Source organism: Desmodus rotundus, chromosome 3, assembly GCF_022682495.2.
Source record: "Desmodus rotundus isolate HL8 chromosome 3, HLdesRot8A.1, whole genome shotgun sequence".
Taxonomy (NCBI): domain Eukaryota; kingdom Metazoa; phylum Chordata; class Mammalia; order Chiroptera; family Phyllostomidae; genus Desmodus; species Desmodus rotundus.
The window spans coordinates 65,801,397-65,816,744 of NC_071389.1; the positions used below are offsets into that span (position 1 = coordinate 65,801,397).

At 40.3% G+C, this 15,348-nt stretch overlaps 1 protein-coding gene across 3 annotated transcripts in view; it reads left to right on the plus strand.

The window, feature by feature from the left end:
* Window positions 1–5,048: 5,048 nt before the first annotated feature.
* Window positions 5,049–15,348, plus strand: part of ZNF326 (zinc finger protein 326) — a 43,609-nt gene continuing 33,309 nt past the window's right edge. The window contains exons 1-5 of one of the 3 annotated variants that reach the window (XM_024565403.3): window positions 5,049–5,212; window positions 7,476–7,523; window positions 12,524–12,559; window positions 12,655–12,766; window positions 14,919–15,324. In XM_024565403.3, coding sequence (XP_024421171.2) covers window positions 5,197–5,212; window positions 7,476–7,523; window positions 12,524–12,559; window positions 12,655–12,766; window positions 14,919–15,324 — 618 coding nt within the window. In that variant the 5' untranslated portion in view covers window positions 5,049–5,196. Of the gene's footprint in view, window positions 5,213–7,475; window positions 7,524–12,523; window positions 12,614–12,654; window positions 12,767–14,918; window positions 15,325–15,348 lie in introns of those variants that run through there. The other 2 variants (XM_024565405.3, XM_045199481.2) reach the window with 2 other exon arrangements.

Below are 15,348 nucleotides of genomic sequence, written 5' to 3' on the forward strand. Positions count from 1 at the left end.
TTGTCCTCCTCTATCTCTGAGAATCATCCTCTTCAATAAGCTTGCAGCTTGGGGAGAGACACTTGTGACAGAGCCAGGAAGAAAGGGGACACCCTCCTAGCACGGTAGACCCACCAAATCAATTCTGGCAACCAGTGGGCTCGACCGATGTCACAACCAGCTTGCTCTTAATTTACGTAGTAAATTAAAATATATGATGAGCTATAACATTAATAAAATGAGTGGCAATAATTCAGAGGTTTAATTGAGGCTCTATGAGGGAATAGATCTAATTTTCTAGAAATGTATAGTACTTTATATAATGTGTACCCAAGGAAGGAAGTTAACTGTTACATTTTCAAAGCATCTTTGCATTGGAATTTTACCTTGCATATAAAACTAATTCAGTTTTTCTAATTTGAGGAAAGCCAAAAGCACAAGACAAAATGGGGAACCTCTAAAGTATTCACGATAATTTCTTTTGGTGTGTAGTCTCTGACTACATTATGGACAATTATGCAAGATGGTCTATAGATTATCTAAGTCCTTTTCTTTTCACCTGAGACTTTGATGATGATATTGGGTTTACAAGGTTGGTTCCATACACCAAATATCTAAGCATGACTCTATAGTATCTATCGGATTTACAGTATTTATAGTGTTTATAGTATTACGTATAGTATCATACAGAACCAGCGATTACTGCTTTGTGGTCTTGGATGAGTCACTTAACTTTCTCTTTAATTGTCCTCATTTGGAAAAACATGTAACCTCCCTTTTTAAATAAGAATTAGTAATGAGGCGTGTAAAGTGTGTATCAAAATTTCTGACACACAAGAGCTGCTCAGTAGAGCACAGTGGGCACTTTAGAATGGTAGGGATACCAGCCTGGGCTCTGGAGCCAGGCTGCCTGGATCTGCACTTGGCTCTACACTTTCACTAGCTGTGTGACCTTGGGCAAGTACTTTTCCCCTCTGGAGCTCAGTGTCCTTATCATCTCAATGGGGGATGATAGCAGTGCCTACATCATAGGTTTACTGGGCAGGAAAAAAATGACTTAACACATATAAAGAGCTTTTGAACATTTATTAATGTTCAAATAAAACTTCATAAAGCTTAGTTATTATTTTAATTGCTATTCCTTTTAGCTTTTAAAGTCACCTGCACCCTTTTCAAGTTGTATATTAAAACCAGAGAGAGACATCCTTCTGTTGGTATAAAACACGTCCACCAGCGCGGTCACAGCAGCTGTTTCAGCAGATTTCCACTGTGGCGGCTCTGTAACCAGTTCTCCTTTGGTAAGTCCTCAGAGCCCTCGGCGGGGATTCCTTTGTTTATGCTCGCTTTGCCTACTTTGCTATAAATTAGTAATTCTTCATTCTTAACTCCCCTCTCTAAGTATTTATGAATTCCCTAAAGGACACAGTGAGGAAGAAGGATTTGGAGCAGACAGGGAAAGTATTGTGAAATTTAACTCCTCTGTCACCCCACTGTCATTTACCTACAATATAATGGAAAGATGTTGTGGCTTTCTGCAGGGGAAGCACTGGGTACCCACCTTCAGTGTCATTAAATCTTTTCTTTACTGGCGATTTGGCTAATGCTCTTCCCCCTTAGTGAAAGTGTGTGGCATACAGGCCACATGGAGGGGTAAAGGAAGGATCTCCACGTCCAAGAAGTACAAACAAGGAGCTTGACACAGATATAATGAACTAACTCACTAATTATACCAAGAATCCAACCGTGATAACTCTGCTTAGGGAGAGTTTTTAAAAGAGGCAACATTGACAATAAACCATGAAGAGTGGCAGAGGAGCAGAGGAAACTCCACAGAAGCAGAGAGAACAAGATGAGTAAAGGCATAGAAATGTGAAAACCCCCGGCTTATTCAGTGAATAGCAGATGGTCCTGTGAAGTAGTGGTAGAAGGTATGTAGGCTGAAGGCTAGGAGATGAGGAACAAGGGCCTCTGGGTCCACAGGGAGTCCGCGCATCTGGATCTTCTCAGGTTCTGGGGAGTGGGATGGTGGGATTTCCCCGACAACCTCCTCAGGGTCAGGTGCTAAGTGTAACCCTTCATTTCCTCCGTCTCCCTTGTCCTCCCTTGACCTCAGCTCACACATCCTTTTTACCTTTACCCCTGAAGAGAAAGCCCCATTCTCTTCTTTCTTCTGAAGGACTTTGCTGGTCTGGCATTTACTAACCTGTCACCTATTATGAAATATATAGAAGATGAAAAGGCATAAGAGTTTGTACAAAACATTGGCCCCTCAGGGTAAAAATCTGAGCCTAACAATGTGGGAACAGGCTGGGAAGCCTGGCTAGACACTCGGCAGGGGTGGGGAAATAGATGAGAGAACAATGAAGCGAGAAAACCGTGTTTGGTACGTAGTTGGTGCTTGATCAATACTCCTTCAATAAATGAACTAGGGGACAGCTTGGTGAACTCAGGCACTGTGAGGTGTCTCTGAGGTATGGCCGCCTGCCTCTGTGAAAAATCACTGCCTATATGGGAAACAGGAAGGAAGGGGAGAAGTGGCCTGTATAATCTGAGCATGTGTGACAAGTCCAGGCTTCTTCTGGAGTTGGCAGTTCTTTGTTTGCAAGTTTTCCCTTTCAGGGAAGAAAGGGGTGTGTGTGTGCATGCGCCCTGTGTACCCAGGACACACACACACACACAAAGTGACCTGGTGTTTATTCTCTTTCAGTCTTGCCAAGGCTAAACGATCTCGGGTTACACATTCATTCCTAAGCCAGAAGGTAAATTGGAGTGGGAGGTGGGTAACAAGAAAAAAAAAGTTTAAAATGTCAGGAAGAGCACAGTTTTACTTGGTAAACATATTAACTTGACACTTAGGATAAAAAGACTTGGTTCTAATCACAAAGAGCTTTTAGTGTGGAGAGGTATAAAATCAAGCAGAGTATTTAATGCAGGGGAGATGGTGTTATAACAGAGGTTAGCCCAGGGAACTCAGAGGAGGCTCTTTAAATAAAGCTTAGGGCCTTGGCTGGTGTGGCTCAGTGGATTGAGCACCTGCCCTCCAACCAAAGGGTCACAGGTTTGATTCCCAGTCAGGGTTGTGGGCCATGTCCCCAGTAAGGGGTGCGTGATAAGCAAACACACACTGATGTTTCTCTCTCTCTCTTTCTCCCTCCCTTCCCCTCTGTCTAAAAATAAATTAAAAAAAAATCTTAAAATAAATAAATAAATAAATAAATAGAGCTTAGGGACTTGCTACTCCAAGTATGGTCTGGTCACCAGCAGCATCTCCTGGAAGGTTGTGAGAAATACAGACTCTCTGGCTCCAACCCAGACTGACTGAATGTGATTCAGAGTTTTAATAAGATCCCTAGCTGAATCATATGCACATTAATATTTGAGAAAAACTGGCTGGCCTGGGTATCAGGGATGGGATCTGGAAGTATTTCTTAGTGGAAGTAAATCCTGAGTTGTGTTTTGAAGATGAGTACGGTTAACCAGGTAGTGTTCCAAACAGAGGGAACAACATAAGCAAAAGTTCAGTGGCATGAAAAAATATAGGGGTGTTTTGGGAACTGCAAGTGTCTTAAATTGCTGATCAAAAGGGAAAGTATGGGAGAAAGGAGGAGGGAGAGACATAGAAAGATGGCAGGTCAGGCAGTGGCCATCTAGGTTAAGGAGTGTTGCCTCGACCTAATCTGTGACAGAGACACATGAGGACATGTTCAGATTTGCATTTAGATCACTGCAGCCCTGAGGAGCCTGAGAATGTCAAGGTCAAAGGACAGAGAAATTAATTAGGCAGCTACAGCAATAGTTCTGGAGAGAAATGAGAGTCTAACTCAAATAGTGGCTGTGGGGATGGAGAGGAGTGGGCAAGTTTAAGAAATTGTATGAGGTGATAAGTAGATGAAAGACTTTAGTATGGATTGAGTGTGGGAGGGTCTTGGAGGGCCGAGTCCTGACTGCATGAGTTGCAGGCTTCCGGCTGGGATTAGCGGGTGGCTGCTCATGCCACCACAGATGGAGATGAAAGCACAAAGGAAGATGAGCAGGTTTGAGGAGGGAAATTATGAGCTCAGTTTTCAACATGTTCCGCTTATGTGAATACAAAACAAGTATAAGAGAAAAAGAGAACAAGAAAAGGGTGGAAAACTCAATCAGCAGAAGGAAAGTGATGAAGAAATAATATTCTGCCCATATTTGGGGCTACAGTAATGCACATGGTAGTTCTCTCTGAGTTTTTCCTCCAGTCCTGTTTCCAGAGGCTGTCTTCTGGGAACTTGGTCCCAGCGACTGTTTGGACACCGAAGATCAAATGGTTTGATCCATGGTTTCTTATTCCGTGATCAATTCAATGCTCTATGCGGTGGGACAAAACAAAAACAAAAACAATTCACCTGGAATTCAAGCCGCTCACTGTCCGAATAACTAAACAGCTGTGTTTTTCCACATTGCCTCATGGGTGAGTAACTTTGCCCACTGCCCCTAACGCTGTTTCCAAAGTGGCAATAATAGTACTTGTGTGTGTTTGCACGTGGTTGTCCTTGAAGTTCTGGATGATTACAGCCAAAAATCTTCCCTTTGAACATTTACCCTTTTATTTTGAACCTCAAAATTCGGAACTTTGTAATAGCCTGTCTCGAATCATTTCCATAATTACTTCCTATTTAGCAACCTGTTCTTCTCTGCCTAGAGAAGTCTCGGATTTCTCTGTCTTCACCGCAGAAACTCCCAAGTAATTTAACGTTTTCTGATCAGCCAATGAAAAGCAAAAGGTCGGCACGTGGTTTATCAGTTTGGGCAGGAGGAAGGTATTCCAACCAGATCCTTTCGTTCTTGCCAGGATCAAACATGGCGGGCCGCAGCCTCACCTTCCAGAACGCGTAGCTAGCTTTCCCGCGACCCCAGTCGGCGTCGGCGCTCCGGTCTTTTACCTACGTTCCTCCTTGCGGCTCCAAGAGGGTCAGCACCTGGGAGCTTGACAGCGGACCTGCTTCCCGCCCCCAGTCGAAGTCCCGCCCACTAGTGCACGTCAACCAATCATTAGGCCGAACTACGACGACACGCAGCGCCGCCCGGCCCCACCCCCAACCTCGCTGTGGCTTGCGGCTCCCGGGCCGGTAGCGTCGCTTTCGGTCGCGCGGACTTGTAGTGTGGAGACGCGGGTCCCCGACGCTCGCTGCCGGCCGCCACTCAGCCCAGTGCCGCCGAGGCTGTCGGCCCGGAGCCTCCGCCATGGACTTCGAGGACGGTAAGCGCCGCCCCTGGCTGGTGGCCGCGGTGGGCAGGAGGCGGGTGGCCTGCGCTGGGGGTCTGTTTACCGTCTCAAGATGGCCGTGTGGGCTTTGTTCTGCGGGCCCGGAGGCCGCCCGCGCATTCGCCGCGGGCCCAGCGCCGGGATTCGGCCTCCGTGGGCACCGCGCGCCCCGGTGCCCCCCGCGCCCCCGGCGCCCGCAGTCCGCTGGGACCCGGGAGCCCGCGCCGGCCTGGGCGGGGAAGGACGCGGCCGCTGCACTCGGCCCGGGCGCGCGGAGGCTGATCCGGCGCCTCCCAACTTCCCGGTGCCCGGCCGGGGGGCCGGCGGGGCCGCGCTCGCTCGGCCGGCACCCCAGCGAGGCGGCGGCCCGGGGCGTCCGTTTGGTGAATGCTCAAGCCCAGGGGCAGTTTTGGGAGGCTGGCGCCCCGCGGCAGTGCTGCTCGTCTTAGTTTAGGACGAGTTCGGAGGGCGTCTCCGAGTGCAGAGTGTGGGCAGGTATCTGCACACTCAGATTGCGGGGGGAGGCGTTTGGGGCGCGCGGACTGGCCTGGGCGTCCGCCCCTGGCGTGGGGGGGCCCGGGCCGGAGCGCCTCCCTCCGGGCTGTGTGAGGAGGGGACTCAGGCTCGAGTTCCGGCACACAGGCCCCGCCGACTCGGACCTGCCCGCGGCCGCCGGCTCGGGCTCGCTGCTTGAATGACTGCACCTCAGCGGCGCCTTTGGGCGGTCTCGCGCTCCAGTTCAACCACTTGCACAGGCTCACAGCGTAAAAGAATTCGGTCTTCACCTTGTCTTTGAAACTTGCCCAACTTGGATAGGGATTGGTGTCAAGATAAAATGAGTGTAAAAACGACGACAGCATTAGGGAGACGTGAACGGGGGCTTGAATGATTAAATTGGGTTTAATCCTGAGTAACCAGGCATTTCTAAATAAAACAGTTCACTAAGAACTAGTTGTTAGCCTTTAACCCAAACAACCCCCCCCCCAAAAAAAAACCCAACCCCCAAAGCTTTAACATTGAATGTGGTATGATCTCAGCATGTGAGTGTTAATAAATGAACTTTTGATCTTTGATTTCCTGCCACAAAGAGGTCTGCCAAATCTAAGTGTATAAAAATGGACTGGTGTAACCCTTTTGTGGATACTTTTAAGTTACTTTGTAATAGAAAGGTCAGCTATTAAGTAGCACAAACTGGTGTTTTTGTTTTAGTTGATCTTTGACTCATTTTGATATAGATACTTTTAAACTGTATGAATAGTTGAAGTGCTAGAGTTGGGAATTAAATTTAAAAATGTATTACTGTGTTTTCACATCAGAGTTTGATGACTACCAAAACCCAAGGTACAGGTACAGACGAAGATACTAAGGTGGGGGAGGGGTTGGGGAGCAATTAGAGTGGGCCGATCCCCACCTAAGGGAATCCATTTTCTGTAGAGAATTGAAAAAAAATCATAAAACTGTATGTTTGCTTTCTATTATCACCATGTACCTACAGTTCCAAACAGTGTAAATGGTAAAATACCCTATTTCATGCCCCATTTTCACCCCATCACACTATATTTTGGGAGATGATATTTGACTAAAAATATGACTGAATCTAATCCCATGTGGATCCCATGGGGAGCTGGATTCTGTTGTATCAAAAAGACCAATGTATTAAATTCCTTTCTTTCAGTGTTTATTAGTAAAATTAACTAAAGACTTTGACAATTGCTAAATTAGTTTTGACAGGGAAATTGCTAATAAGGTTTTGGGTTATGTCACATCCTGGATAGATACAGCGCGCACATACACATATAGGCATATACATTTCTCAAATAAGATTCTGAAATCTTTAGAGAGTAAATTAAGTGATAAATATTAACTTTGAAAAAATTATAAATTGCATGGAATCAATTCTCAGATGTCCTTATATTTGCATTATTTAATACATAATTTAATGTATTTGCCTTTCCTTTTGTTACTTTGTATAAATCAGTACTGGATCCTTTCTTTTGGCTGTTCTTATATATTAAGTGTTTTAAACTAAGTTTTACATTACCATAATTTGGATGATAAACCTGCCTCTTAGGGATGGTGAAGAGAAAGAGAGACATGTTTTCCCATATGAAATACTTGTAATTATACTCCACTTTTGTGAATAATTGAGTCACTGACAGTTTTGTAAAAAATTGTGTTTCTTTTAAATAGATGGGTATGTAATTTCAGATTTTTGCTAATATTGCACTAATTCTTTCCTGTTAATGTGTCTTCATAGATTGTTACACACACTCTGCTTGCAGGAATACTTATCAGGGTTTTAATGGTGAGTATCCTTTTTCATTTGCTCTTAAATGTTAGGTGATACATTTCAGTTTTTCTTTTCATGCATATAAAGTACCAAGTAAAATGCCAGTTCTACCTTGTTTCAGTCAGTGTTGGTTTTTTTTTTTTTTCTCTTGATGTATCACTTAGGATTAATGTTAGCATACTATATTTAGTATTTGAATTAGGGAATTTGGGATTAGAAAAAGTTAAGGCTATTCATATTAGCTCGACTCTGTTTTCTTTGAATTGTGATTCCTTTAATTTATTCCAAAAGGCCCTGACTGCATTCTGAGTGATGAGTTACAAGAAACCGGCTGACATATTTTTGTTGAATTAGAGGCTTTGGTTTGAGTAATGTAGATTAAATGGATTATTGGCTTGGTTCTATATTGCTTCTGTTGTAATATATTTTGACCTTGTTTTTGAGGTCATTTGCTTTAATGTGTTTAAATGTGTCAGTATTTAAAGAACTGCCTAGAGGAGCACATGAAAAAGCCTGGTTATTTATTAACATAAACATGATGTTGGAGTTGTGACTACAGAGTTAGATAAAATCATGAGAGGTATGCAGAGTACAAACTCTTGATAGTTTCCTAAAGTTAAGGCTCTTCTAGACAGGATGATTATGCAGAAAAGAACATGGAACAAATCAAAAAGATTTTAAAAAACATTGCATGAAGGACCCCAGGGAGTGGAATTAAAATTCTAATTGTTAGAGAAATACAAAATTCAATTGCTGTACAGAACATAATACATTCATAAAATAAAACTGAAGCAAATATACTACTAAACAAAGGAGACTATATCATTTCATGGGAATAATTACCATCCAGTTGACTTCTGTTTATCATCTCTCAGAATTTAGAGAAACTTTGGGTTTGATGTGTACTAAAATCGCTCACTATGTAGGAAGTATTCAATATACAGGGTGGTCAAAGTAGGTTTACAACTGTAAGTACATGAAACACAGAATTTATTCTTGTATTATTATTTATTAATTATTGTATTACTTTCCATATGAATAACTCTAAACCTACTTTTGCCCCATCCTGTCTATTGAGTGCTGAAAATTACCTTACTGAGCAGGAGAGTGACCTAATAAAATTACCAAAGGAAGTTTAATTTGCATCCACATATAGGTTAGTTTGAAAATTAGAAAGTTATCTAGAAAGCTATTTCATAAATTTAGGTATAATGATTTTAAGACCCTGGACTTGGAGGTGAAAATAGTAATTTAAAAAATATTAAGACATTTCAGGAGAAAATTAGCAGAACTTGTAGGCTAACTAGTAGTGAGTAGGTAATTGGGAGGGGTGAATAAAAATGAATCCAAGATTTTAAACTGAAGTGAGAAGGACTAGTGATTTTACTTAAGAAAGTGATTTGGAAGGATAGAAGGTCAAGATCTCCCATAGAAGTTATTAAAGAGTTGGATTTAATGTCTAAATACAGGACTTAGAAATGCTGGGCCAAAAATTTATTTTCTTAATGTACAGTGTTGCAAAAATAGCTTCAGAAATTTCTATCACTAATATTAGTACTTCTATTTTTTCTTTTAATTTTGGCTCCAACAGTGGTTCTTATATGAGGGTGATCCCCTTGAATCTTGTAGGGCAAATGGTCCCTAGCTGTGTATGTTATGAAAAAGTACTCTGAATGATTGTGAAATGCATCTCTGGTTAAACACAAATGCTTGACAACACTTTGAGGTCTGGGTTATCTACATTTTATAAATGAGGAACTTAATTTCAGGGATATAATTTGATTTCACTTAAATATTTTTTTGAGTGACTGCTGTATATCAGATATTATTCTAGGAGCTGGCAATACAGTAGTGAACAAAATGGACAAATACTCCTGCCCTTTTGGAGCTGACAGTCTAGTAGGATTAAATGTACAGTGAACATAGTAAAGAAGTAACATATGTAAGATGGTAATTGCTAGGGAGAAAAATAGTGCAGGGAAGGATGATGATGATGATGATTGTGTGTGTGAGGAAGAATTTTAGAGTAGCTGGCAAAGGACTCACTGAGAAGTGAGTCACACTCTCAAATGATCTCCATATCTATGACTCTGTTCCTATTCTGGTTGTTTGCTTAGTTTGATTTATTTTAGATTCAGTTGTTGTGAATTTGTTGTTATTTTAATGTTCATAGATTTGATTTTCTTTTTCTTAGATAAGTCCCTTTAACATTTCATATAGTAATGGCTTGGTGATGATGAACTCCTTTAGCTTTACCTTGTCTGGGAAATACTTTATCTGCCCTTCCATTCTAAGAGACAGCTTTGCTGGATAAAGTAATCCATGTTGTAGGTCCTTGCTTTTCATGACTTTGAATACTCCTTGCCAGTATCTTCTTGCCTGCAAAGTATCTTTTGAGAAATCAACTGAAATTCTTATGGGAACTCCTTTGTTGGTAACTCTGCTTTTATCTTGCTGCTTTTAAGATTCACTCTTTATCTTTAACCTTTGGCATTTTAATTATGTTGTGTTGGTGTCCTCTTTGGACCCAACTTGTTTGGGACTCTCCATTCTTCCTAGCCTTGCATGTCTATTTCCCTCACCAAATTAGGGAAGTTTTCCTTCATTATTTTTTCAAATAAGTTTTCAATTTCTTACTTCTCCTCTTCTTCTGCCGTCCCTATGATTCGGATATTGGTACCTTTGGAGATGTCCCAGGGCACCTTATGCTATCTTGTTTTTTTTAATTCTCTTTTCTTCTTGCTATTCTGGTTGAATGCTTATTTCTTATGTTCCAAATCATTGATTTGAATCCTGGGTTCATCTCCTCCACTGTTGGTTCCCTGTAGATTTTTTTTTATTTTACTTGTAACCTTCATTTCTTCCTGTGTCATTTTTATTTTGTTGCTGTACTCCATGAGTTCTTTGAGCATCCTGATCACCAGTGTTTTGAACTCTGCACCTGATAGATTTGTTACCTCCATTTTGTTTAGTTCTTTTTCTTGGGTTTTGTTCTGCTCTTTCGTTTGGGCCATATTTCTTTGTCTCCTCAATCTGGCAGCCTCCCTGTGTTTGTTTCTGTGTATTAGGTAGAGCTGCGTTGACTCCCTGTTTTAGTAGCATGGCCTGTTATAAAAAAGTCACTTGTAAAATGTGTGGGGGCGGAGCCTTAGTTTATTGCTAGTGTGGGGCAGACTGCTTCATAGCTTTGTGGCTCTGTGTGGGAGGAGGGCCAAGTGAGGGAACTGTGCCTCTGCCTGGCTTCTGGAGGTTTCCTGGGCACTCACCCCATCTCTTCACCCATTCCCCATATGTAACTGACACCCTTCCAGCTCTTGCCCTGGTGTTAAATCCCAGAGTGGGCTGGTTTGCATATGTTTTGTGAGCCCTTTAAGGGGAGTTTCCTGAAAATCTGGCAGTGTCTTACGCTACCCCAACCCCCTCTGGTTTTTATAGCCAGAAGTTATGGGGGGTTTATCATTCTGGTGCTGGAACTCTGGGCTGTGCATTGTAGCCTGGGGATGGGATTACTGGCTCCCAAGGTATCCCTCCTGATTTTTATCCACCACACGTGAATGTGGGCTGGTGAATGTGGGACAGCTGTTGCCCATTTTGCTGTCACTGCCGCCTCTTCCCACAACAGTGTGTCTTCTTGCCTTTCTGTCCGAGTCTGCCCCTCCTCTCCTCCTCCCTTGCTACCCAATGTGGCTTCTTTAAATCCTTGGTTGGTGACTGTTCTGGGTGTTACCTTTTTTTTTAAGGTATTTATTTTTAGAGAGAGGTGAAAGGGAGGAGAAAGAGAGGGAGAGAAATATCAATGTGTGGTTACCTCTTGTGCGCCCCCTACTGGGGACCTGGCCTGCAGCCCAGGCATGTGCCCTGACTGGTAATTGAACTGGCGACCATTTGGTTCACAGCCTGCGCTCATTCCACTGAGCTCCACCAGTCAGGGCTTGCGTGTTACTTGTTTTGAGATTTAGTTGTAATTCTTTCTGTGGTTGCACAGGGCAGTGAAAATTATCTACCTACACTTCTATCTGACTGGAAGTCCAAAATGTATTGAATGTTTCAGAAAATATATATTAAAGTATTTGCTCTGTGTATACTATTGCATTTATTAGTGCATAAAATTTGGGGAGGGTTACTAATGAAGGATTTTAAAGTACTTTATAGGAAACACATTCTAAATGGTTTTTAAATATTGTCATTTTTATAATCCTAATAAATTTATTTTATTACCTTGTATTTATTTTTTATGTTAGATCTTGAAATAGAAGTAGAATTGCAGTGTAATAAAATATTCTTAGTACTCTTATTGTATTTGACTATTTTAGTATGTGCAATACTACAATTTATATTAATTTCCTTATTCAAAGTATTTGAGGATTTAAATATTTGTTAAGTAATTATTTAGAGGCACAGTACCATAGATTGGCCCCACTCTGTGATTTTAACTTTGTAAAAATAACTTTCAATTACTTTATATAGTAAAGTTGTATATAAATTACTATATAAAGTTCTGTATAAACTTCTATAGAACTAAATTACTACATAAAGTAATTACTAAATTACTTTATTTGGCTAATAGAAAATGTGGTTGCTTCTGGGTCGTTAGACATTTAGAGAGCAGATTGATGCAGAACACTATATTTGTAACAAAAATTTTCCCTTTTGACATTTTTAAATACTGGTTTTTCTCGAGAATAGTAACTTTTTATTATTAATATGTACTCTGTAGTATCTAATGCTGGCCTTATAGTAGCATGCTAGTCAAATAAATATTGGTTAAATTGAAAATAATTCTAATAGAACTTTTTAGTTGCTAATGCCATTCTTTGAAACATTAGGTTTCTAAAGCAAATTTGAATTTTCAGTAAATTATCTGTGTGTTTTTTTTCAATGTCTAGTGTGACTTTAGCTTAATGTTACTGATGAGTTATTTTCTCAGATGATTAATATGAATATCTTGTGTTTTATATAAAGATTCCCGAATAGAGCAGTATATTTTACCAATTTTTTATTATTGACTCTTTTAGGAATGGATCGTGATTATGGCCCTGGATCTTATGGAGGTCTGGCATTCAAGGATATTTATCTAAAAATTCTTCTTTTGGGTGCCAGTAAAGGTGAGCATCATTTAATTTTTTTCTTTTTAAACTCTTTATAGGGATGGATCGTGACTATGGCCATGGATCCTATGGGGGTCAAAGATCCATGGACTCCTACCTAAACCAGTCATATGGCATGGACAATCACAGTGGTGGTGGTGGGGGTAGCAGGTAAATTGCTTGATCACTTGGCCAAGTAGTTAGAAGACTATAAGATTCTGGATATTTTAGTTTAAGAATTCTTTAGGCATGTTATGATACTTGAACTTCACTGTTTGGTTATTGAATAATCACCTTAAATGTTTAAAGATGTTAACTAAGGGTTATAAAAATTATCTCAGAATCACTGGCAGACATTTCAGGAACCTCAGATAACTAACTATATATAATAGTGTTAAGATTCTCTATATAATAGTGTTAAGATTTTCTGTCTTTAGCAGTGAATATTTCTTTTATTTACTTCTTTTAGTTTTAACTCCTGTCAATCAGAATGTCCTGAACAAATGATATAAAAACGTTACTGGAAATATTATATATGAAGCTTTTTCTTAATGATTTCTGAAAAATCTTTCCTAATGTTGGGTGCTATATAAAGCAGCAGGATAGTCTTTGACTAGAATGGGTTTAACTGAACTAGCCTAGCCACATTCAGTTTCTAAGAAACTTTTAAGATAGCTATTCTTTTCATTTTAATTTTAAAGTAAGTAGTAAGAGCATATTATAATAATGAAAATGTTCTTCATATCGTGTCTAGGTTATTTATTGGCAGGTACTGTTGACACCCAAAGCACTCGTGCTGTAGGCTAGGATCATTGTGTTTAAGCCATGAATACTACAATTTTTGCTTAGCTTAATGCACTGGAGTTTAGAATGTATTTGTATTTTGCTGTTGATGCTGTGGAAAGCTTAAACCTAGTTGAACTACTACAGGCTTTAGGATTGACCATTTTTCAGGCAAAGGGGATTTACTTTTTGAGACACAAAGATTCCTACTAAATAACAATAAAACTAGTTAGGAAACATTTGAAACTATTGTCCTTCTTCATAAATTGAAGGATCCGGATTCCTTAAGGATGGACTAAATGATGCTTACTTTTCTTTCTGCTTCGAGTGTGCCACTATGGTTTATAGTAGAGAAAAATCAAGAAAATGAACAGTTCTGACAATTTTGCTTATATGAGAGATGTTTTGAAAAATGTAGTTGGAAAGAATATAATTTTTATATGGTTACTAGGATTTGGAAGTAAATAGTACCTTCTATTTAGCGATCTGTAAATAATTGAAGTAATGTAACATTTAAATGTTTTAACATATCAGTTATTGCCTTGTTACATTGTAAATGTAATATGTATAAATTATGTAGATGTTATTGTTTATCTCATGTGTAATTGTGGGCCTTTATAAAACTATGTTGTAAGGTATCAAGTATACTTTGGATCTGTGAGAGGCAAGATGATTTGTTTCTTCTGTTGACACTATTAAAACCTTGAGGAGACTGTGTGCTCCCCCTTTTTTTAGAGTAGTTTTATGTGATAATTTCCTGCCAGGAAATAATTTTTCAAGTAATTGAAGACAGTATAAAATGGATTCTTTCTCATCTGCCTTGAATATTCATATGCAGAGGATATATGTTGGTGGTGGTTTACTTTTATGTTCTATTTTATGTGCTTATCCTTCTAGATTTGTTAGATTTACTATTCTGTAAGTGAAAAGCAACCGAGGATTGATTATTGACCTTAGCCAAAGTTTGGCAGGTTGTCAAATTTTGTAACAAGAGATACTTCTCTAAATTTTGACTACTACAAAAACTATGAAGCAGTTTTGTGATATAGATTACTGAGGGTGCAAAAGGGTCTCTCCTGTGTCACAAATAGCCTACATCTGTGTAGTCTTTAATTTGTGTCCCTATTGAAAGCCCAAAACACTGTAAATATTTTGTTTTTTTGCAATGTTGGGGATGGATTCAAAGAAAGTTTGAGTAGTTTGTGAATTTCAGCAAATAACTTTTTCTAAGACTAGGGCTGGGCTTAAATAATTACAGACGAATCTTTTTAATAAAATAGAAAAGCTGCTATAAGGCAGATTTTTAAGCTAACTTTTATTTAACTCAATTCATGTACAAAAACTGACTCAGGTAGCTTTCTATCTGGTCTCATGTTGAATTGCCCAGCCCTAATCAAGTGTGAACAAAAGTAGAATTGTGCAAACCAGTATGGTGTAAATGAATTTTAGTTGATAAATGTCATCTGATAATTTGTCTTTTGAATTGTCTAACATTAGTAAGCTTACTTTTGTTTTTTCCCTCACTGTGCAACTTTTCCAGGTTTGGACCTTATGAGTCTTACGACTCCAGGTCTTCTCTGGGTGGGCGAGATCTGTACAGATCTGGCTATGGTTTTAATGAACCCGAACAAAGCCGCTTCGGAGGTAGTTATGGTGGTCGATTTGAGAGCTCCTACCGGAATAGCCTTGACTCTTTCGGAGGTAGAAACCAGGGCGGGTCTAGCTGGGAAGCACCTTACTCCCGTTCAAAATTGAGGCCTGGGTTTATGGAGGACAGAGGAAGAGAGAATTACTCTTCCTACAGCAGTTTTTCTTCACCCCATATGAAGCCTGCACCTGTAGGCTCTCGGGGGAGAGGAACGCCTGCTTATCCTGAAAGTACGTTTGGAAGCAGAAACTATGATGCTTTTGGAGGACCATCAACAGGCAGAGGCCGAGGCCGAGGAGTAAGTACAACAGAATCTTTCAGA